The 22,282-nt window shown below is 40.7% G+C and overlaps 1 protein-coding gene across 1 annotated transcript in view; it reads right to left on the bottom strand.

The window, feature by feature from the left end:
• ERBB4 (erb-b2 receptor tyrosine kinase 4) overlaps positions 1-22,282 on the bottom strand; it is a 608,869-nt gene that overhangs the window by 228,597 nt on the left and 357,990 nt on the right. Inside the window, exons 5-8 of the mRNA XM_042445446.1 lie at positions 21,773-21,891; positions 17,540-17,681; positions 13,642-13,755; positions 7,201-7,327 (exon numbers count right to left, since the gene is read on the bottom strand). Coding sequence (XP_042301380.1) covers positions 7,201-7,327; positions 13,642-13,755; positions 17,540-17,681; positions 21,773-21,891 — 502 coding nt within the window. The remainder of the gene's footprint in view (positions 1-7,200; positions 7,328-13,641; positions 13,756-17,539; positions 17,682-21,772; positions 21,892-22,282) is intronic.

Genomic DNA, 22,282 nt, shown 5'->3' on the forward strand with positions numbered 1-22,282 from the left:
CACCTTACTGCCCACAATATCACATGTCTCTCTTATGGCATGCAGTAAAAGAATGCCAAAATACAAAGTCAAGAGCTACCTGTTATCTCTCGCACTGTTTGGAAGACATTTAAATTCTGTGGGTCAAATTGCCATTCAATAGTGTGATAGGGGGTCCCTAGAAGAGAATAAATGACATATTGAAACAAGCAATGCATACTGAAGAATTTGCACCAAATCTTGTAAGTGGGAAACCGCAGTTTTCACTTTCTAGCTAGCTCGGAAAAGTTACATACAGCGCAGAGGTGAGGAACTTTCAAATTCTTTTCCAGCTGATTTCACCAAAGGAAAAATTGTATTTTGGCAATCTGGGATAAAGGTTCTGCTGCTGTGAAGTTTAGCCACATTCCTCCAGAAGTGGGAATTAATATATTTGTACTTAAATATTTTATTCCAAATTCAAGTTCCCCCCACCTTTTGATGCCTTGCTTTCTGATGATTCACTCCTTCACACACTTGCACAGTTCCATTATTTCCAGCATTATTTCTCCTCTCCTTTGTCAGTTTCTATTGCCTACAAGGGTGGCTTGGGACCCATTTTTTGTGTGTTTGTTGTATGTATATATAGTGTATTAATTTCTCATTTGCACACATTCAAAAGTGATATTATACTGTGTTATTTATGTTTTAGGGACCCAAAATATATTTGCAAGCTGAAAACAAACCCTGGGTTCCACTGTTCACACCAATTCCACTTTCTGACCGTCTCTTCTGGTCCCTAACTTGTCAAGGGCTTCCTATTATGTGCAAGGGCTTCCTATGTTGAAAATATCAGAACATTACATTTATGACTCGTAATGTACCAATGATAACATCACTCCTTTGCTGTAACTTTTATTTACTTATTGGTGGTGGTTAGTCTTACTAAATTCATGACAGAGAGCATATTGCCAGAGTTCAGGTGCTGCTATACGTGTTCTATCTCATGTGCAATAAGGCAAGAACTTGGGAGTAAGAGCATGTTTTATACCATAGATATAATTAGAGCATAACTAAACACCCTTGGTTAGGAATTTAGTGTTTTATTTAAAAGAAATATAGTTATTTAAGTGACATTTGAGAATTCATAAAACTAAAAAATGACTTTTCAGTACATTGCAACTATAACAATAACTACTTGCCCAGACATTTTAACTGAAGCTATTTTACTGTTACATAGCCTTCTTCGTAGTTTTCACACTTCTGTAGGTGGATGAAAGCAAATATTGTTCATAGAAGGAACGGCTGGTTTACTTTAGCCAGTAGCATGGGAGCGCGGGGGGGTGGGTGTAAGATAGGCCTGTTACAGGACAGGCCAAAATAAAGCTTGCTTCGAGTCACTTTGGAGGTATGGTATTTCAATGATACATGAGTCCTAAGAGTCTGGAAAGCTGCCCAAAGCTGCACTCCAGTCCTTAGGCTAGGATGCAGCGCGGCTTGTGTGCGGCTTTTGGACTCTTAGGATGCATGCATCATTGAAATACCATACCTCCAACGTGACTCTTGTAGCCAGCTTTATTTTGGTTGTCCTGTATCAGGCCGCTGATCTCCCTCTTTCTACACGCACACACCACTCATCACTAGCAGCAACGAACATGGCAGATGGGCTGGGAGGGGAGAGGATATGGGATTTGAACAGTGCAGAAGGGAAATGAAAAGATTTTGGAAAGCAAATTGTAAGAAGCCAATTTCTTCTCCATCTCACATTTAAAATATATTGCCAATGTCACTCATAATGCCTGCTTCATATTTCACTGGCATTTCTTCATGGAAGACCAACCTCAACTCCTGATGATGCTGCTGCTATTACCAAGAGCTGGTATTTAGTACTATTTCTGCCCGTAGTTTTTTATCTCTAGATTTATAAAGCAATGCAAAACAAAACAAACACAAAACAAAAACCAACCTTTTTATTCCAGGAAAGCCAGATACTTTAAGCGTTATAAAATTTTCCCACATTTTTGAGTCTGCAAATTATTTTCCTTGAGTCATGTGTTTTTTTTTCATATTATTTGGGATCAGACTACATTTGTTACCTATTTCTGCTTAGATAAAATTTTGTCATTCGGTGGTTAGTATAATAATACTCATAATAATCAATAATAAATAATATAATAATACATAATAATAAATAGATTACTTTCTAGCCCGCCAATCACGACGAAGAATCTGGGCGGGTTACAACAATAAACTACCAACAATTACAATAGAGTTAAAAAAATCAAACCCTAGACCCTACCACTACCCCCCCTTCCCAGTACTAAAACCCAGAATTAAACAGTAATAATATTAAAACATATAAAAACATTAAAAACATTGAACAACCAACAAAATAGGCAGAAACATTGGTGGGGGAAATAGACAGATGAGGGGGACAAATATCTCTATATCTGGGGAGGGTAACTAGGTTGGAAGGCCTGCCGGAAAGATCCCATCTTGAGTGCTTTCTTAAAAGCTACCAGAATGGAAATGTGACGGATCTCCTCCGGCAGGTCCATTCCATAGTTTAGGAGCAGTAGTAGAAAAGGCCCTCCCTCTGGGAGCACAGATGTTAGCCTAGATTTTTTTGGCTGTAGTAGGAGTATCTTCAGTATCCATTGCAAACAGCCTGTTCTTGTCATTGCTGCTTAGTGCAAATTTTTGTAATCTCTGACTTTTTGGTTAAGTTATATATAAGATCAAGTTATATGCAAGATATCAATTTTTTAAAAAATCATCATTTGGTGGTGAGTACATCTTCATTATCCATTGCAAACATAGTCTGTTCTCTCATTGGTGCTGTATATATTTGCACTTAAATGTCTATGCTTAAGGATGTATTTAAGCTAATGCACTGTTTAAATAAACCACATGAGCAGACCACTCATGTGCATAGATTTATTAGTTCAAATTAAACACAACGACACTATCACCCGATACATGACAATTGTTTTTATATAATCTGCATAATGTATATGTAAGAAAGATGTAAAAAGAAAACGGTAGACTATGTTGCACACGCCAGTCCCGACAAAAGTGATAAGTCACTAAGCATGGATCCTGGAATGGGGATAGGTTGTGAGGGTACTAGACACCACCAAGATTAGGCTTGGGAGGGCTGAGCCCCCTAAAATGATCAGCCAAAATTACGACCACAAAATCTCCTAGGATTTTATCACCACCAGCCTGCTATCCCATCACCAACTACATGGTTTTTATGAATGGAAACCATGTCAGTTTGGCATCATTCTTTATCACCATGTTTTTCCACGATAGTGCTTTGGTGATCCATGGCCACATGATTTTTTTTCCTCACTGCCAAATGGACACCTTCTAGGAGAGAAGATGGGGAATGAGTGATTGCATTCTGTGAACTGCCACCCAAATCAGCTGCTGTGTGAGCATGCAGAAAGCAGCCAGATTTGGTAAGGTGTTGGAAAGCCACAATCACTGCTTCTCTCCCTTCCAAAGTGTGGGGCTGCTGTGTGCCATCACACAGCAGCCGCACAATTTGGGAATGAGGGGACAAGCAATTATAGATTCCAACCCATCTCCCACAAACAGCTGTTGGGTGAATGTGCACACACGCAGCTGTCTTGGGAAAGTGTTGACAGCAGTGATTGCTGCAAAGTGGAGAGAGCGGGAGAGGGAATAGAATCATGTCACTGACACTAGCTAAATAAATATTTTTCTCCTATAGTATTTTTAAGAGGGCACAAAATATTTATTGGGCCAAAATATTAACACAGAAGAGAAGAGGGTGAGGGGCTATTAGATGTCAAGAACACAATGTAAAGATTACTGTACTAACTGGGCAAGCTATCTTAGAGAAAGCGGTATCAAGGATTCAGCAACACAGACGAGAACTAGGAAGTCATTTCCAGGTTTTACAGTGACGTTTGAAAGAGGGAAATGAAATATTCACCAAAAGGTCAAAGGATTAACCAAATACTAAACAATTAATTCTTGAGCCTTAACCCTCCCCCATCCTGGTTTCTAATCTGTTTGCTACAACATTTCATTACAGGATTTTAATTTTTAATTTCCACTTTTTGCTCAGTGGGTGGCTGCTGAGAAATGAGTCCAAACCAAAGGGGGGAGGGAACTGTTTCAAAGCAAGGCATAGAAAATCCAATACACACACATTCTCCAGTAAAAGCACTTTTGATATACAGCAATCACAATTGTGGTTTGGTAATTGGCCAAACTCTAATTTCAAGTCAGCCAGTGAACCAAACCAGCAACCTGAAGTTGGAGAAAAGCTTTATGCTTTCTTTTTGCCATTTAGTCCTTGGTAAAATGTATCCCAAAAGCATTCTTACATGTGCAACATGGAGAAGAGTGAACACACTGAAGAAGAATGTGGGTTCTTATTATTTTAAATGTTGAAATAATAAAAATTCATGTTGATTGAAAGCATTTATTCAAATAGCCTAAATTTACATTGTGAACAACAAATACCTATTTCCCCCCACATTGTAAACGTTTGTCAAAGCTCAGTCTAATTACATTGGCCCCATTCATACTGGTCTAAAAGACTGGAGGGAACTGGGATGATCCGATTGCCCCTCCCCCGAATCGCTCCGTTAGCAAGTGCCCACTACAAATTTGAAATCGAATGCATTCTGTTTGAAATCGAATGCATTCTGTGTCTGCCGTGCGAGGTGGCGCACTGTCAATCAAGCGTACTTCATGGTGATTTTCAGGACTCGGAAAGTTGTCCTCCCTCTCCTCCCTTTTTTTAAAGAGCCAGGCACCGGGTTAATTTTTTTTTATAAACCCTGTGGCATTTGGGTCAGATCTGCCCCGTCCAGGCAAAGGTGGAATTGTCATGCATTTTTTTATGCTTTTAAAAAGCACATTTGTAGCTTTCCCTTTGCTCCAAAAATTGTTTTAAAATGTAACACTGATTGTAAGTGAGGTCTTTTGCAACATTGTCGCTTCCCCCTCTGCTGAACGACCCCTTTTCCTCCTGCTTACACTTTCCATTGCCTTCCACTGAGCTGAGAGAGGAGTGACCTAATGGAATCAATTGGGAATAAATGGGAAATGCAGCACATATAATAATAATAATAATAATAATAATAATAATAATACTAATAATAATAATTAATCCAGGCAGCAGAGGAATAAAGCACAAGCAAGCACACAAGACATGTCACCCCCCAAAAAATGCCACATAAATGGTCTCAAAAAAAATGCATAAATGGTCAAAAGAGGCTGCTTGAAAGACCACCCCCCCTTTTCCCTCTGACACACACACACACACACAGAGAGAGAGAGAGAGAGAGAGAGAGAGAGAGAGAGAGGAATCTCTCTCCCTGCTTCAGCTGCTGGAGGCCTGCTGCTGCCTGGCCAGCGACCCTCCTCCTCCTCCTCCCGTCATCCCCTGGCTGCCAGGCTGGCTCTCAGGGGAGCCCCTCTCTGGGTGCCAGGCTCCAGGCTGGAAGTGGCTGCCTCCGTGGGCATGCAGTGTGCCATCCTGGGGTTGGCCAAGTCCCCCAGCAAGAGAGGCGGCCTTGAATGGCCCCAGAGGGAGCAGGGGCCAGCAGGAGAGCAGGAGGAGGAGGAAGATGAGGAGGAGGAGAGCATCCCCTTCCTCCTGGCGCCAGGAGCCCTGCCTGCTCCTTGCCCAGCAGCAGCCCTTCTGCCCAGGGCTCTTTCCTCCTCCCCCTCCCCTCCGATGAGGGGAGGAAATGCCTTGCCCTTTGCCCACCCTCTGACCTAAATCCCTCCCTCAATTTGTCTCGATCGTGATCGAGGCCAAAGTTCTCATTCCCAGGACCCGGGGTTTTTAAAAAGAAATGGTATTTGCGCCGATTTCAAAAGACCCGCGCTAGGGGCCATTTACCACGGAACGGGTGTGCAAGCCTCGGATTCGCTTGTGTGAGATTCGGGGTGAGTATGAACTTCACGTGATTGAATTGGTTTCAGAACCGATTTTTTTTTGGTAGTGTGAATGAGCCCATTGTGTGAACTTTCCTTACAGTTCCAAGACTGTAAATATACTTTGTAAGGCGTCATTTTTGTTAAAGGCCAAACAAATGCAATTAGTTTTATATTTTAACTTACTTAAAGTAGCTATGAGATCTGGCTTCAAAATGTTACTTTCATATTACTAATGCTAACATTACCATAGTATATTCCAGGTTGAGTCTCCCAAGAATCAAAACTTTTTTTCCTGGGTGGCTGATCTTTGCTTTCTGACAGTTCAGTGTTGTCAAAACATTGTTTCATGCCCAAAATTATTAAAAATATTGTATAAAATTATCTTCAGGTTATGTGTATAAGGGGTACAGTAAACATAAATAAATTTTGTATCTAGATTTGGGTCCCATCTCCAAGAAATCTCATTATGTGTACATATATGCAGATACAGTATTCTGAAATCCAAAATAAACCCCAACTTGATATCCAAAACATCAGGTCCCAAGCATTTTGGACAAGGGAAACTCCACCCAAATCTGATGGGAAGGCTGACTTTGGGCAGTCTCTGGATGGCTGGATGAATGACTTTTGCACACCCGCTAGGACTTGTTACAATAATTTAGTAGGCTGACTCCATCCTATGCTCTGTTTACCTGCCTCCCAATGTAACTCACTAACTCCTGAAATTAATTTCAGATTTGGCACATGTGCAGTTTGCTATAGCTTTCAACTGGCATCTTTTTCTTCTGCCTAAAAGGTTACTGATGTGCACCAGTACACATGCAAATTGGTTAAAATCAGAAGGGAAAAAAATAGCCCTGATGTACTTACACAACTTTATTAGGATTCCTCTGTGCATGGTTGTTTAATCGATGCATACATGTGTACCAGTTTCACTGATGTGTAAGGTCACTGTCTCTCTGCCACTAGTCAATAAACTACCTGACACTAGTAAACAATAAACTACGTCCCTCCCACAGAGCACTGCTTCATTCAAAATGGACTCATAAAGCCTCAGAAGTCTTGATGAAAACTTGTAAACCTCTAAATAGGAATGACAAAACCCAAGACAGATAACCTGGACTTCAGCCCAAGTGCTTTTCCTGCTGCCCTTTTCATGTTCTGATAATATAAATGGTTCCTTGCCAGGCCAAGCTACACTAGTTCTCAGGAAACGCAGTGGTGGTCTGCTATTACAATTCACCATGGAATGACAGGAAAATTGTGATTGGGTTTCTTACTTAGATGTTTCATGTCATAATTCTTTGCACTCACCCATGAATCCCAGTGACAAGGAAGATCAGGTTCCCATTGATCTTGGTGCAGTTGACAAATTTGTCAATGTTACTGGAGTCTACAGTTTGAGCATACATCAGACTTCCTGTTCCTATGCCATCACATGCTGTAAAAACAAAACATAACCCTTGCATAAATGTGAATTCATAGTGTTATGCCACTGAGTGCAAAAAGGGCCTGGGGTGGTGGGTAATTAATCACAGGAAAACAATGTATTTAAGGAACTTTTTTTTACTGAAACCACTGAGAATCAGTGATCCCTTTTCGAGGATCTATTGTCATACACAGCACAGGTGGGGAAAAGCAACCTGTTGATTGCAAGGGCATTTTTGGGAACCCAGGACCCCTAGTACTCCCCCATATATGTTTTCCCCAAAATATTCCAGGGTATCTTGGGACTCGTGTTTATTTCCTGGTTAACCAAGAGATGTCCTGGACCTAAAACAATCGAAACCCTTCTTTCACATAGCAATGGAGAATCCATCATTCCCTGCCACATACTCCAGAGAGTGTGGGAGGCATTTTGATTATTTTTTCCATTTTTTAAAAAAGAAATTAAGCTTTGAAGAGTTGGAGGAGATGCAGCCTTCTGGGAGCCAAAACAACTTCCCAATCCCTGCCAGATGCCAAGTCCCTGAATTAAAGAATATTGTCTATTGCTACAACTACAGGTCAAGCCATTCTTTCAGCTGAAAGAAAGAAAAATATACAAGGAAACAGTTGTATGTGTCCTTTTATTGATAGAGATGACAGAAGCAAGTTAGGAAGCAATGTGGAAACTGGTTAAGAAACCCTTGATAGATAGCCTAAGAAAAGAGAGGCAGGAAGTGGGTGTTTCTGAAGACAGAGGTCCAAAACACACTGCAAAAATAATCCCACTTTAACTGCCCTGGCTCAATGCTAGGGAATTCTGGGAACTGTAGTATTGTGTGACATTCAGCCACCTCTGACAGAGAGCTCAGGTGCCACAATAAGGTACAATTCCGAGGATTCCCTAGCATTGAGCCAAGGCAGTTAAAGCAGTCTCAAACTAGATTATTTCCATGCTGTGTTTTGGACCAGAGAGAAAGAAATTAGGAAGTGAAGCTGTCTTCTGGAAACCAAGGAGACGGGTCTCTAAACCCATATGTTTTACTTGACTGAGACATGAACCTCCTTACTGTTTGATCTTTCATTTGAAATAAAAGGATAATCTTAGAAACTTCCCTTTGAGTCCTTGATGTTTAACCCTTACCTCCCTTAAGCACATGAAAGCTAGCCAGAGTATGCTAGGAAATGCGTTTATAAAGTACCCTACAAGGCAGTTATGAGAAATTGAATGAATGCCTCTGCCCTGCAAACATGATTGTGCTTTTCAGGGGAAAAAATGGTACTTATGGCACCAACACTAGAAGCTTTATCTAATATTCTTCAGATGCACTGAAAACAACCATATGGTAAGAAACAGGAACCCAGACATATAAGTTAGTGAAGGGAAACTCTCCAGCTGTAGCAGGTGTTTTCATAGAACAAGAATGGACCAACTAAAACAGCCTTTAAGAACCTTTACCTAAGGAAACTTACTACAGTTGGCCCTCCGCACTCGCAGGTGTAACTCTCATGGATTTGATCATTCAGGACTTTGCTTGGGTTCCTTAGCCCTTATTGCTAGAAAAACATACCCGACCAGAAGAGCACTCATACCTCTCCCATCCTCTCCTTGGCTTCCCTGAGACACAGTTGCACATTCATACACCAAGGTGATTTTGGAACTGACTGCTAGTGCCCACAGCTTTTTGAGCTGCTGCTGCCAGGCCTTGAAGAAGTTGTTGTTGTGGCAGCAACTGTGGCAATAATGCCCCACCGCCAAGCCCCTGGTTGAGCTGTGGAGAGTTTATGTTCCCTTTGGTGAGTAGCAGCCGCTGCTGTTGAGTCCTCATGCTGTCCCCTGCCATGATTCCCCTGATGATGCCAGGATCTTCATCAGTCATCTATAGGGAGTCATCCCTTCTCCTTACTCTCTTCCCATCTTGCTTGTCTTGCTAACTCCTGAGAAGTGCTGGCTACAATGAGAGACTGGAAGGCCCCAGGGAGGAGGAGGTGTGCATCAGAGCAGCACCAAACCTGACCTGTTACTGCTGCTGTTGCTAGCCACCATTGCAATCTCAACTCCATCACAAGTCAGACTCTGAGCTCACTCACTTACTAACTCACAGGGCCAACTGTAGCCTGAGTCTAAGGTTTTGGGACCTAGAGATATTTGTGGGTTTCCCTCTTTTATTGGTGCCCTGTGCCACTAACACCCACAGATGCAGACGGTCAGCTGTATTTGAATCTGAGTAATGAGAAGTACACTTCCCCCATCTCACTGTGTATATACACGAGATTGCAAACATCTTGTCCAGATAGATCCTCACCACCAGAATATCATGAGTACCATGGTTGGAAAAAAGCTCCTGTTGAACTGCTGATGGATAAGCTGAGAGTCTGATCTACATGCTACATAAGGCCCCAAGGCCAAGGTTATGGGGCCCCAGGGAATCCCCATTCTTAAAAAACCAAACAATTTTTTTTCTCAAGATGACCCCCCACATTTGCTTCCTAGTTAGACTATGGCCTCTTCTGGACATAAAATAGCCCTGGGAAAGAGGATGTGGCTAATAAGTGAGATCATTTTGAGCAACAACAGCAACCCATTTTCAAGAGCGGATGGCCACAGTAGGAAGGTATAGTCTTCCAAAGGTTACCTGGTGCCTTAACCCCTGGCAGCTGACTACCCCTGATGTGTAACCTTCTCATCAATGTGGCAGGTCTCAAACCAACGTGATCGTCCATGGGGAGCTGACATTTTCCAAGTCCCATTGACAATCTAAAGTGGTCCAGATAAGAGATAGGTTGGCTGTATCTCAGCAAGGCCTAGGCTAAAGAACCAGGGCTATAAAATGTTTTAAAGATTTTCTAACTACATATTAGAAATGATCCATACCAGTAAGCATTATGTATCATTCGAATGCATGCTGATATTGGAAGCTCTTTTTACAAATTTAAAGTTCCTATTAAAATCTTTTACATTTCTTTAACCTCCTCAATGCAGTATGGTTTTTCCTTTGAGGCATATTATCTCACCACCAAAGGAATCAATCTTGGCTGAAACAGTAACACTTCTTTTCATGAGAACTAGCACAGCTTAACTGGCTATAGATTTCTGAATATTAAGAAGTGGTTTTATTATTGTTCTGTGTATTGAGATATATACTCCATCCTTTCTCTGCAGATTAAGGGAACTGATATTTTGTTACCACTTTCATTTTCATATAGCATTTTATGAAGCAGGTAATGAGAGACTGACCAATGCTGTCCAATAGTTCCATAACTTTTAGGATTTCAGTCAATGACAGCTTGCATGTATGAGAACCATGTGTCATAAACAGAGCATTTTGGTGATATCCTCAGTATATCCAGCATCAGATGTAAAATCCAAGTAAACTATAAAACCAGCTTTCTCACACTGCAGAAATAATCCAGTTTGACCTCACATTAACTACAGTGGCTGAATGCTACGGGATTATGGGAACTGTAGTTTGTTGTGGCACTAGAGCTCTCTGACAGAGAAGGCTAAACATTTCACAAAACTACAATTCCCAGGATTTCATTGCACTGACCTATGGCAGTTAAATCCATCAACCTGGATTATTTCTGCAGTGCAGGTGCAGCCTTGATACGAAGATCTTGCTATGTTCATTTGAATGAGAATGGAATTGTCTGCTCTAACAGAATTTTTGGTTGCATATGGAGAGCCTTCTTGGGGGCTGGTCCTAGGGTCCCTTTGTAGCGTGGCCACAAAGTCCCCTCCTTGCTACTCATTTTTGGGAGAGAAAGACCTCTCTCTCTCTTTTTAAGTTCAAACAGAATTTTGAGAACTAAGGACATTTAAAGAAAGAGCTTTTAATAGGGTGCTGTATTATATAGAATCATCCAAGCCATGGTGTTCCCAATCACTATGTATGGATGTGAGAGCTGGACAGTGAAAAAAGTAGATAAAAAGAAAATCAACTCATTTGAGATGTGGTGCTGGAGAGGAGTGCTGGGAATACCATGGGCAGCCAAAAACACAAACAAATGGCTTCTTGAACAGATCAAGCCTGAAATATCCCTAGAAGCCAAGAAGACTACACTGAGGTTGTATTTTGGCCCTATCATGAGAAGGCATTGGAAAAGACAATGATGATGTAAAAGGTTGAGGGTGAAAGAAAGAGAGGAAGACTGCACACCAGATGGCTAGATTCAATTAGGGAAGTCATGGACATGAGTCTGCAGAACTTGAGCAGATCAGTGGAGGACTTGAGCAGATCAATAGAAGACAGTCTTGGAGATGTCTCATCCATGAGCTGAGGCTGACTCAATTAACAACAACAGATTTTAACTGCATTGTTTAAACTGCTTTTAAAATTATTCTGAATTGTATATCTTAAATTCTTTTCAGTGTTACTGACAAGTATTTTTTTAATGTTAACCTTTTGTTGCATGCACAAGAACATTGGAGGCAGGGCCCTTTATACAAGCCTGCATCTCTTTTTTGGGCAAGATGGCAGAACAAGTTGCAGAAGCCCTTGAAAGGGAATGCAGCTTCAGGCCTGCCAGCCTCCCCAATCTTGTTTCCTTTTGCAGGTAATTTTAATGGCAAGTAGGCACCATTTCAGCAGCAGCACTTTTCAACAGTGACTGAGGGTCTAGATAGACCAAAAGGCCCATTCTCCCTTTATTCTGGCATTGTCCTAGTCAGACAATGCACGGTCCAAACTCCAGTTCTAATGACACTGTTCTACCAGTAATGGATCTAATGTTGAAATATTGATATCAAATGTGAATAACATTAAAAACTATTTTAATTATGTGTGCACATGTATGTATGCGTGTGCTGTGTGTTTATGTAGAGACGTATGCACCCCAGCAGGGATTACATCAGCCTTGGAATACTACTTGGAGAAAAGCAACTTTTAAAACATTTATGAGCAGCGGAACAAAGGTGGGAAATGGCTCAACTCACCCTTCCCTAAAGTTGGTTGATCATTTGCACATGTCCAGCCCATAGAACACTTTTTAGAGATTAGGCAGCATACCTCTCTTTCCACATCAGCCTACCAACATCATATCTAATTTGGCTCACAAATGTAAGGCACTTGGAATCCCTGGTGCAGCTTACCAACAACCCTGTTACAGGATTCCCATGGAAAAGTGAAGTTTTCTCAGGCCTTGTCTGCACTGGCCAGGATACTCCCAGGGCAACCTGTAGTATACTGGTCTCAGAGTTTCCTCTTCTTCTCCATGTTACTGGCTCTCCATTTCCACACCACAGTGGCTGTCTAAATGGCCTTCACACTGAGGTGTTCAATGTATCTGCCACTGCCATGAGTCACATGATTCTGAGGTCAAAATGAAATGCCCAGAAATGATTATAATAATAATTCTGACCACAAAGCGAGCAACTGGCAATAATGGTGGGCATGCTGCTCAGCTCAGCAGGACATCCATGCAGACAGGCATTATTGTATGGAAACAGAGGGTGCCAGATCTTCACAGAAAATCCAGTTTAGGAGGTAGATTTAACTTTGTTTTAAGGTTATTATACCCTGGTTCTGGTGCTTTTGTGCCCCCACCCCTTTGGCCTGGAGAAGAGACTACCGACTGAGATCCAGATCTTGGACACGATCACTGGTTCCAAGCACAGTGCTGTAAACTGAACCACATGGTGCCTAGAGTTTACCAGCTGCATTCCATAATTTATTCCTTGATTTATGTCCCTGCAGCAAGGATGCAAATACCCAATTATTTCTTGCTTGCATACAATAGTACATGATGTTTTTATACAAATCACTTGGGGGGGGGGGTTGCACAAAAATTATATATATTTATTGTTGTTGTTATTAACTGCTCTCAAGTTGACCCTGACTCATGACAACCTTGTGGATGAGACATCTCCGAAACCCCTGTCCTCCACTACTTTGCTTAGGTCCTGTAGTTTCATGCCCATATTCTCTCCAATTGAGTCTATCCATCCGGTCTACTACCTTCTACCTTTCCTAGCATTATTGTCTTTCCTAATGAGTCATGACTTCTCATGATATGGCCAAAGTGTTACAGCCTCAATTTGATCATCTATGTACATATTACAATTGCTTGTCCTAGTTGGGGGGGGGGGGTTTAAAAAAATTTGGTTTTTTTGTTTTTAGCTTTAGGGAGAAAAACTGTCCAATTGTTCATGAGGTTTATGGATTTGCTGAGATATTCTTGGCCAGTGAGGATGAGGAAAATTACAAACATTATTTCTAACCCTACATTACAGTGCATGCTTGCACATATGAACCTTTTAGCTTTCTTAGCTGGACTGATATTATACTTTTAACTACATGATAGATAAAACAATAATAAAAGGCAACCTACCTTTAGGGCAAATGTCAGTACATGGTTTACATGTCTTAATGCCGTTTTCTTCCACTTCCATTTTGGGGCTGGGACAGGCACGTACACAAGAGCTGATATCAACCACAAAGTTATCTAGAGATAAACAAACAAACAAATCAGTCTGCAGGCTGCACACAATGGATCCTTTTGAGCATCTCTTTTGAAACAGAGATGGTGGAATAAGTTGGATGTGGGACCTCCATCCCGCCACTGTATCTGATGTTCCTTTTTATATATTTGCTTCAGATGCTGCATTTATCTTTGAAGTTTTATCTAAGCTCACATTCTCCTGTATTCCTGCTGCTTTATGTTGTTGCTAATTTCAACATCCTTTAAAAGTTTCATTTCCCTTGAGATGCTGACACTGTAACTCCATCTTAATGAGGTTTGTATTTTGGAATATGTTTGAAATGTTATTTTGGCATCAAAGGATACACAGTCACAACCAAGCTGGTACCAACCACTGGATAAAATAAAAGATGCTTTGAATTATCTTGGTCTCATTCACATGCAGGCACAAAAACAGAGGCTCTGGATGTTCACTAGTGAAGATAATGGCAATTAACTTTCCAGAACAATGGACACAAGGAAATACACATTTCTGTACATGAAAATATGAGGTTTATTTTAATAGCTAGTCAGCAAATGGCTAATATCAAAATCTAAAGCCAGCTAGGTACACCTGGCCTACTTATCTGCAGACATGTACAACCAACAGCACTAACAATCAAAGTTCACCCTAATTCATTTCTAGCCCACGTGTTTTCAGGCTCTGTTTGAACACATGAAAGTGTTTTACAGTGTAAATCAGATGACTGAACACTGCTTCAACTAGTCCAGTACTGTCTACTTTTGATAGTAGTTTTAAGTAGGGGTCTTTTGCCCTATACAATCAAATACTCTTTTATCTGAAAAGGACAGAGACCTTGGCTATGCAAAGGCACTTTCCTCTCCCCATGAGTGCATAAAAACATGTTCAGTTGATGATTCTGTTTGAAGGTTATCTCCATTTTAGTAGACTGTGCACATTTTTCCAACCAGATGATCTAGAAACTGACAGCAGGTAACCCACACTGATCACAATGTACTCTTTGTTATCTTTTTGACAATGTTTTGTTTGGAGAGGTGGAAGAAGTGTGAAGAAAGTGGCCATCAAGCCTTTATTTGTTTGGCTTTCTCAACTTCAAAGTCTGAGTTTAATTAAAGCAATTAGTTTCCTTGACACCTTTGTCAAGTTGAACTGAATACTGACACCTATCTGCTGATGCCTTTTGGAATTGTCTCAGGACAATGGAAAAGTTGCTCTGCCTGTGAAAGACATATGGTACCTGAGTGTTGGAGTAAAAACAAGTTTATTATTTATTAACAGCTTGCCTCGGTGAGGTGTACTGTCTGAAGAATCCTAATGAGAACCACTTGTGATGTGCTGGCTTGTTTGGATTCCATCTGAACTCTTCTTTGCATCAGGCGTGGGAAATGGTCCTTCAAAGTTTTTGGATCACAAACCCCATCATCACAGAGGTGAGGATTTATAGAATTTGCATCCCAATGATATCTGGGGAATGTCACATGGCAAAACCACCTCTGAGCATCCTTGCCTATGAAAACCCTATGCAATTCATGGTGCCATCGTAAGACAACAAGGTGACTTGAAAGCACAGAAACACATGTGAGATGCCTAGCTCTCGATTAGAGCAAGCAAACTATTGTGATGATGTGACATGCTATAGATCAAAGATGGGTTGAAGGGTTTAGCATTGAGAACTGTATCTGGCCTCCTCCTTTCTTTCTTTCTTTCTTTCTTTCTTTCTTTCTTTCTTTCTTTCTTTCTTTCTTTCTTTCTAACCAGCACTGCCATCTGGACCTCTACAGGCTATATCTTTTTCACTTTTAAAAAACTAGAAGTGACTGGAAGTTCATTTCAGGTTTTTCCAGTGCTTTCAATGTTTGGACTGAAAGTATGACAGGGAATGTGCCCCATGGAGGCCTCTAGGGCACAATTGTTCCTTTCTGGACTTTTTGGGCTGGAGAAACTCAGGCAGGCTACATGAATCCTGTGGGCCCACAGTTCATGTCACTTATGTAGTTTATTCAGTCTACATCTTCAGTGTCTCTGTTTTTACAATGTTCAGAAGAATTTGACATATACCCTTATACACTCGTACACATCACTTTTATGCTTATAACAGATCCAGAGCAGATCCTTACCTCAGTAAAATCTACAATATAACAGTTGCAATAACAGACCTGAAAAAGAAGTGGTTCACACATACATGCACAACACTTATAGTGCACTCAGGTGGCAGACGACATAAAAAAGGGTGTTGCTTGGTTCACATCAGCCATTTTTACACATGCTGGAATGATTATGGACACACTACTTCACACTTAACAGTCTCTCTTCCACTCCTCCTTCTTTTACCTATACTATAGGGGCTCTTATCTTAAATCAGATATGAGCTCAAATACAAAGGGGAGTTTCATGTGCCCTAAAACAGTACTGATATAAGAACCAAAGCTTGGAAACCTATCTTTAAAAAGATTGAAAACAGTGACATCCCTGAGCCTTCTATAACTGAGGAACCATAGGTTAACATACCTGGTCACAGAGCATCATTTTGCTAACTTCTATGTTATATGTTACAGTGTGGTCCTCAAGTTAACTGATGTTCCTTGGCACAGCATCATGGCTGTTTCACTTCAGGAAAAGTTAGGATGGGTGACTCCATAAAGCTTGTTCTTATTAAGAGTTTCTCCTCCCCCATCCCTCAAACCTTCTTTCATACTAGTTCTGCATGAATATTTTCCCACAGAGAAATCTCTATATATATATTTGTGTGCATATTTGAAATGCACAAATGTTTGTATCCTTCCCCTCATTGATTAAGACAGTGGTGGTCCCTGGATCAGTGCTGTTCCTGAAGCCAACTCTGTGGAGAGTTTCCAGGAAAGAAAGAAACAACTGTAGTCTATTGGCACAAATACAAATTCAGAAATGTATGGATTTCAGCCATAAGTGATATTCCCATCCATATTCAGTTCTGTAGGGTGCCAGTTTTGTAAATCTATTTTTAAAACCCTCAGCAGTTCAGGTATCTCACACCTTTATAAGTTAAATTCACCTGTGTTGCAATAGAATATGCCAAATGCAAGTGTGTTTCCAGTGGTCATGGTTGATACTGATTTCTTTTGAGGCTGAACAGTAGACAACACTATCATCTCCTATATACTCTCTGGAAAGTAACTATTCCTGCTGAGTACACTGAGATTAAGCCATACAAATAGTTTCAGAACTGTGGGATGCATTTATGATGTAGCATGATGTATTTTAAAACTGACTGATGACTATCTATTTGAGCCATTCTAATGCTGAACTCATGAATGATATTTTACATACCTTGATAGCAATGACTCTGTCCAGAGTAATATTACCAGACCACACACTTGAATTTTAAGGAAAGATCAAACACAAAAGACAATTTCCACTCAGGTTTGAGGGGAAATGAAAATGAGACTTTGTTTAAGAAAAGGAAATGTTAGACTATGCTCCATATTTGACATCTGGTGCGCATAAAAGCCTGGTATTGGATGGAACCTGAGGTTTTGACCACACCAACCATAGTATTTATTGCAGATTTTTTGGCTCTAATGTTAAAGCACATTATTAAAATGTCAGCATTCAACAATGGCATTCTCAGAGTAAGCTATAGGATCAAGACACAGCTGTTGCAGAAAATAGGTGAAATTAATACTGAAACTTCATAATTAATTTGGTTGTGGAGATGACATGTTTTGCAATGATTTCTTAAGACTTGGGTCATGCTGTTTTGAAAGGGTTGTGCTTCCCTGTGAGCAAAGCACCCTGCCTATGACTTACGTGGACACTTTTTGACACAAAAAGCACCATAGGTATATTTGCCATCCCGGTTGTTTTCCATCTGGAAGGTGGCAGGATTGTAGACTGAGGTCTGAGGGCACTGTGTGACGCAAGCCCCGCTGTCATTAAAATTCATACATGCCTACAAAACAAGAAATAAAGTGCGCATCAGAACTTGTGTTTGGGTAAGAAAAAGAGCCTCAGCTAATTAAAAGCTGGCAGTGACAAGAAAAGTATTTTCAGCATAAAAAGTAAAACTGCTATCCTCACACAGGATATTCTGAACTTCCAATGGCCAGGCAATGTGAGCCAATTGTAAGTGCTTCCTCTCTCCTGGGGCCCATTCACACTGTTATAGCACTATGTTCCCACTCTAACTGCCCTGGATGCCTCCTATGGGACCCTCCTGGGGTTTGATAGTTTGGTCAGAGGTATCAGAGGAAGATTCTCTGGCTGAAGGTCCAAATGACCCTCCCTCTACTGCCAATCTCAGAATTTTACTGGATGGATCCCACAGCACTTAAAGTGGAGTCATAGTGCTATCATTACATCATGGGGACTAAATACTGATCACAACACTGCAGATGACCCAGCCATACTCAATGAAAAGCCAATACCATCTTTCCACCAAAGTGCTGGAGAAATGTGGTTTTCCACTGGCAGGGAGAGCAAGAGTTGGACAGTCCAGGACACTTTGTTAGTGTTCAAGTATGGATTTAATTGCAAGCAATAGACCCTATTCATCACAGTGTGAAAGCAGATTTAGCATACTACTATAAACAGAAAGCACAAAACTGTGTAGCTTTTGAACACTTTCCTATAGTAAGAAAACTGCTAAATGTACTCATTGCTTCCTTCAAAGAAGGAAATTGGTAAAGAATTGCATCCCTGTGTGCCAATGGTTAAAGGTTGAGCCTCTTAAGATGGACAGAAGTTCATAGGCATGTGAATGGTAAAGCAGAGCTTTTAAAACAAAGCCCATTTCATTTTAACAAGACCAAAGTATTAAATTAATCTGGAGTCATTAGAGGCACAAGACCTATCAGACATGTTGAGATCTAAGTTAATTCTGTCTCTCGTAGTTCTCTAAATACCTCTAAATCTTTGTGAGTAAATTTTGCTGAAGCATTAATACTGAAGAGACAGGCACAGCTTTGCTTTCAAATGCCAGCACACAGAGAAGAATGGATGCAAGCCTTATCTAGCAATTTTCAGACCAGGATATTGCAGCTACTAGGAAGCAGGCATTATATGTCAGAAGACCTCTTAATTCATCATACACTGAAATTTTGTTAATTAATACATAACATAACTCACTTATTTATTTTCTCCAATTCACTGCCTTTATCTTTCCACATACCTTATCATAATAATAGATTGCTTAGTGACTGTATAATAAAGATTTAGACAGCTAATGACATATAACCCAAGGAGAAGATAATCTTCCATAAAGAATCTACAAAAATCAATTTGAAAAACTCTGTCAAGTTTTGATTTGTGGCTATGAAGTCTTGTTTACTGGTTCTGATGATAGATTGTAGAGCAATCTAAGTTTCTGAACTGTGTCTGGAAACACTGTGGAATCTGGCTATACCACGAATGAAATTTATTTCCTGCTTTTCCAGGGATGCTTTGGGGTTATTCAGATGTTGTTTTTCTTAGCGCAATGTTGCAAATAATCTCACTCATGCATTCTGGTGTTATTGTTTACACTATAGTTATTAATACAGCTGACAATGCAAATCTTTTAGGAAAACTCAGAAAAAATCCTGAGATAGATTATCATGGGATTTGTGGGATTTTGGGTAGCCCCCCAAAAATAACAAGAGATTAATTCCACATTCATCTGGGATTTATTATTATTATTATTATTATTATTATTATTATTACTAGTAGTTTTTCTTTCTTCTACATTGGAATTGTATTAATTTTGGGTGGAAACTGTTTTTTAAAAACAAACAAACAAACCAAAAAACACTGAATCCAAACAAAACCCTCATCCACTCTGTATTACAATTGCAATATTATTAATAACAACATTAACTGTCAAATGTAAAGTTATTATTTTTAATTTACAACAACAACAACAACAACAACAATTTATTTATAGCCCACCCAATCACAAGGAATCTCGGAGGGTTAAAGCAGAAAAACATCACAAATACAGTAAAAATTCAAAATTAATCCCTTTCCCAACCCTCCCTCCCAATTCTAAAACTACAATAATTAAATAATCATAGTTTAAAACTGTAAATACAATAGGGTACGAAAACTGGAGGAAATTGGGTGGACAGAGAGACATGGATCACAATCAGGTCATATTCGTGTTCGTATTCATACTCGGGGAAAGTATGAATACAACAAGCAGATGACACTAACACCAAGAAAACCTCTCTGCTATGCACTTGCCCAGGGTTTTGGCAAGCTCCCTGCAACTCAATAGAGGAAGCTTGAGGTGGAAAGTGCAACAGCAAACTCATGACACTGTTGCCCAAATTTCCAGTTGGCTCTGTCTAGTAGCTTCATGCTGAACCCACACATTAGATGTTTAAAGAAACTTGAGCCAGTAGCGTCACTATGGGGGTGCAGAGGGTTCAGACCATACCAGGTGATGCCACTAAAGGGGGGTGACACCACAGAAGAGGGTTTGACAGCTGATGAGTGTCCCCCACCTCCCTGCCATGCGCCACAGTGTGCCCTCCCCAGCCTCTGTCCTGTATGGCTTTACTCTGAAGTAAAGTTGCATAGGGCAGGGAGCAGGGACGTAGCCGGGGGGGGGGGGTTCTTGGGGTCGAGACCCCCCCTTCCATTAGAAAAATGAATGGTGCACCGCCGCACCCAAGCCCCAATATAATGGTGGCACTTAGTCTGGACCCCCCTTCCTAAAATCCTGGCTACATCCCTGCAGGGAGTTGGAAGCGGGCCCTTTCAATTCTGCCTTGAAGCCCTGTCCCAGAAGCCCTACCAGGTGACACCCTGGTGCAGGACACCACTGCCTTGAGCAAGCCAAAGTTCAGTGACAATGAGGTAAAACAGAATTTCAAAACCAGTTTCTGGATATATTATTCCAAAAAAAGGACTGAGGTCACCATAACACTGTGCTTCCTCGGTGCTACACCCACTAGGCAATACAAAAGAACACTATGGTCAGTGGTACTGAAAGCCACAAAAAAGCTTAAAAGAACTAAACAGTTCCTTTGTTTTGCCTTTCCATTCCCTGGTATAAATTCTCATTAGAATATTTGATACCTGGTCATTCCCCAAAACCAAGCCAGAAAACAGTTAGAATAGACTGAAAGAACTAATCATTACCCAAGACTACCTGGAGTTCAGCAACTTTTATCTGTTCTCATATCTTAATCAAGAATGGTTGGACAGAAACTGGGCGGTAATAATTTTTTCAGCAAATAGTTTAAGCTTTATATCAACCAGGACAACTCAATTGGGGCCACTTTGTTAATTTAAATAGTGAATACCTGACCTTCCCTTCCCAATGTCTCTGTCGGAAAGAGTGCAGACAAGGCCAAGACTGATTTCTGGCCAGACTCAGGTTGCAGAGAGAAACATCAATGCCAGTTCCTGCCAGCCATTTGCTCACTGATTCTAGCAAGTAGAATTCCCTGAAGTGCAGCTTTCTGGGCATGGAGCAAAGATCATTCGAGATCAATGGGATCCAAAGCTGATCTGTCCCTTCAAGAGGAGTTCTACCTTGGCCCTTCATCAAGGCTTACCTAGGCAGGAAGGTTCACTAACTTCTTAGCAAACAGGATATTTTAAAATTAAAATGTTCCTCCAACAGGGAAGAAAGCTGTAAAAACAGCCCAGATCCTCTATCTATGATAGACAGTATTTTCTGAGTGTTTTGTTTAAAATCATACGTCTAAATGAATTGCCCACATCCTGTAAGTGTTAATTTTTAGGGGAAAGGGGGGGGGTATTTTCACTTAAGATAAAAATCACACCAATTAGCATATAAATGGTTTCAAATCTCTATTTGCAAATCTCATAAATGTTTTAATGGGCAGAATAAGCTGATAAGTAACAGGACTGTAATGGGGAAATATGAATGCTAAAATATTGAGCGGATATCTTTCCCTGTATAGACAATATAATTAAAGTAACATACCCCAACACACACACACACACACACAAAATATCACACAATTTTCAGAATAAAGCATAAGAATGAAGAATGCTGCTGGGTGAAGGAAAGGAATAGACACTGAAACCTACAAAGCAATCGGTGTCCTTTGGTCCTGAACAGCCTCCTGCACATTCCCGATGGCAGCATTCACTGACTGAGCGTCCATAGCATCGACCATCACACTGTTCGGCGCACACCACCTTTGTTACTAGAGAGGGCATATACAAAAACAAAACAGGCATATCAGAAGAGAGAATAAGAGAAAGCAATGTATAAGTACAACTTGGAGAGCTGAAACCATATGAAACAACATTAGGAAACAAAGGAGGAGACTTCTGCATGTATCATTTATTTCATTGATTTGTGACAAGGGATGCACAACCTGTTCGGAAGACAACCTGCTCTCTTGATCCCTGTCCCTCGTGGTTAGCGGCCCAGGGGGGACCGGCGGTAACATTATTGTTACGCCGGATAGTTAATACATCTCTGAGGGATGGGCTATTTCCATCTCAATTGAAATTGGCCATTGTAAAACCTATCTTAAAAAAGCCCTCCCTCGACCCCCTGGTACATAATAATTATCGGCCTGTTTCGCTGCT

The sequence above is a fragment of the Sceloporus undulatus genome, chromosome 1, assembly GCF_019175285.1.
Source record: "Sceloporus undulatus isolate JIND9_A2432 ecotype Alabama chromosome 1, SceUnd_v1.1, whole genome shotgun sequence".
Classification (NCBI taxonomy): Eukaryota; Metazoa; Chordata; class Lepidosauria; order Squamata; family Phrynosomatidae; genus Sceloporus; species Sceloporus undulatus.